This window comes from Coffea arabica, chromosome 8c (assembly GCF_036785885.1).
Source record: "Coffea arabica cultivar ET-39 chromosome 8c, Coffea Arabica ET-39 HiFi, whole genome shotgun sequence".
In the NCBI taxonomy this organism is placed as follows: domain Eukaryota; kingdom Viridiplantae; phylum Streptophyta; class Magnoliopsida; order Gentianales; family Rubiaceae; genus Coffea; species Coffea arabica.
In genome coordinates this window covers 35,914,491-35,916,796 of record NC_092325.1, presented here as the reverse complement: position 1 = coordinate 35,916,796, position 2,306 = coordinate 35,914,491, and the positions used below count along the sequence as shown (strand labels likewise).

Genomic DNA, 2,306 nt, shown 5'->3' with positions numbered 1-2,306 from the left:
TATCGTCGCAACAAAACATGCATAAAAAAACCGTATTTTTGGGCCTTAGACAGGAATTTGTTGGCATGTGTTGATGCACTTCCCACCTCTAGAAGCCTTAAAAGAAGCTACATATAGATGCTTTATCAAATTTCACAATATTTTGTATCTTTGGAATCCTACCTTAGTTTTTCTTTATCTGCTTTTTCTCTTTTGCTTATTTCTATATTTTTGTGATTCCATTGTTGAAGGACACAAGTGAAGAATATGAAAAAGAATACCCCTAGTTAGTCCTCAGCTGCCTCATCTCCTCGATTATCGAGGCTTAGCCAGTATATAAAGCATAACCATCCATTACAAAATTCGCAAGTTCCCTGAACAACCTCTCATTCTTCCACAACAATTCTGTTCAGCTTATCTAAATTTTCTTGAGGTCTGTCCAATTTTCATTCATGCAATATTTCATGCTTTCTTTGCTAGTTATATTGTTATAGGAGTGATCTTTATCTTTTCTTTTCCAGTTCTATAGATTTATATATATGTTTAACACTTTATCTTGAATATGAAACATTCAGTAAAGAATATGAGCAGGCCAGGAGATTGGAACTGCAGGTCATGCCAATACCTGAACTTCCAGAGGAGGGATTCATGCCAGAGATGTGGAGATCCACGACCTGGTGAAAGAGGTGGTGATTTTATGGGAAGAGGGAATTCATCATTTGGGTTTTCATCAGGCCCTGATGTAAGGCCTGGAGACTGGTACTGCAGCTTTGGAACCTGTGGTGCACACAACTTTGCCAGCCGCTCCAGCTGCTTCAAGTGTGGTGCACTGAAAGATGAATCCTCCGGTGGTGGCTTCGATGGTGATCACATGCCTCGACAGAGAGGTTTTGGGTTTGGTGGTGGAAGTAGTGGAGGGCGCTCTGGATGGAAATCTGGTGACTGGATTTGCACCAGGTAGCTTGTGTTGCAATTTGCATGTTAAAAATGATGCAAAAGCACATTTACCTAAACCAAGAAAAAAAAGAAAAAGAAAATGAAGACAGGGTTCAGTTTTTGTTTTTGTAGAACATAGCTTGTTTGATGCTTTTTTGCCTGAGATCTTCTTAAGAAGACACTAAACAGCAGGATGCCTAAACAATTACTTAGTTTTTGGTGCAAGTCCTATTTATTTTTCATAATTTCTTGATTAACTGTATTGGCTTTTTTTTCTGTTCTTTTTTCTTTGGCATGTACCAGATGCAGTATTTCGAAAAAAAAAAAAAGCCCAAGATAAATGCTTCGAGAAATTTTGTTTTTGAATTTTAGTTTGGTCATCCGGAACCTAAGTTCTTTCTACACCATTCTTATATAACACTACCCTACCAAATATTTAGAAAGGTCAAAAGCTTGCCATGTCTCTGTTAGCTTGCGGCATGCACGTACGAAGGAATGATATGCAATTACCTAAAGGGTACTTAGGGATTCCTGTGCGTCCCTTTGGTTCCTGTGCTCTTTAAGTGGTGGATGGATGATGTTAATTATCCTTTTAGGTACTCTTAAGTGCCTATAAAGACCCAGAGGCCGGAAAATTAGAGAAGTCCAAATGAAACAAATAAACCAATAAGATCCAAAACAACCTTGCAAATTAATTAAAATCCACAGGAAAGAAAGATATGCAAAATCTACAACCTAATGGGTTGGACAAAACATCATCGAGAGGATGCAAACTGAGGACCACGTTAGGCTCTAGTTTCTAGCCCATAGATCCATAGGCAATGGGTTCCAGCATTGGCCCAACCATTCAAAGTTGTAATCTAATATGGGTTTGGGCCTCCCAATCCACCCAAAAATGGAACACAACTTGAGATCCTCAAAACAATACAAGAAATGCAATCCATGGGACGCTAGTAAACGGGTATTTTCTTATGTACTAGATGTAACTATATGGAGTATCATAGAAAATTGGTATGACAGTTGTGCCAATGTTTTCAAATTTTTAAAGAGTTTTAAGGACAATACTAATATTGCGGCAATGATCTTATTAGTGTTATAGTTCTTGATAAATGAACTCAAAGGAAAATTATTTGCTAATCTTTTACAGACCAAGTTTTAATATTCCACATTTGTAGTCAAACAACATTTAGTTTTTATTTTGAAAGGATTAATGTTTAAAGTAGGTGATAATTGTAATTAGTTTACAAACTTAGGGGGAGGATATAAAAAGAAAAAAAAAAGAAATTTCAGAAGACGCAAATATAGGAGGAAATTTTATGTTCCCAAATATTTCACCGCAATTTTAGAGACATTTGAAAGTTGAGATGTGGCAACTGTCTACCCTCAATTGG

At 36.9% G+C, this 2,306-nt stretch overlaps 1 protein-coding gene across 1 annotated transcript; it reads left to right on the top strand.

Annotated features, from left to right (window-relative positions):
* Nucleotides 1–290: 290 nt before the first annotated feature.
* On the top strand, nt 291–1,160 carry LOC113706505 (uncharacterized). The gene is made up of 2 exons (XM_027228421.2): nt 291–412; nt 555–1,160. The coding sequence occupies exon 2, from the start codon at nt 563–565 to the stop codon at nt 938–940; it is 378 nt and encodes a 125-aa protein (XP_027084222.2). The 5' UTR covers nt 291–412; nt 555–562; the 3' UTR covers nt 941–1,160.
* The last annotated feature ends 1,146 nt before the right edge of the window (nt 1,161–2,306 follow it).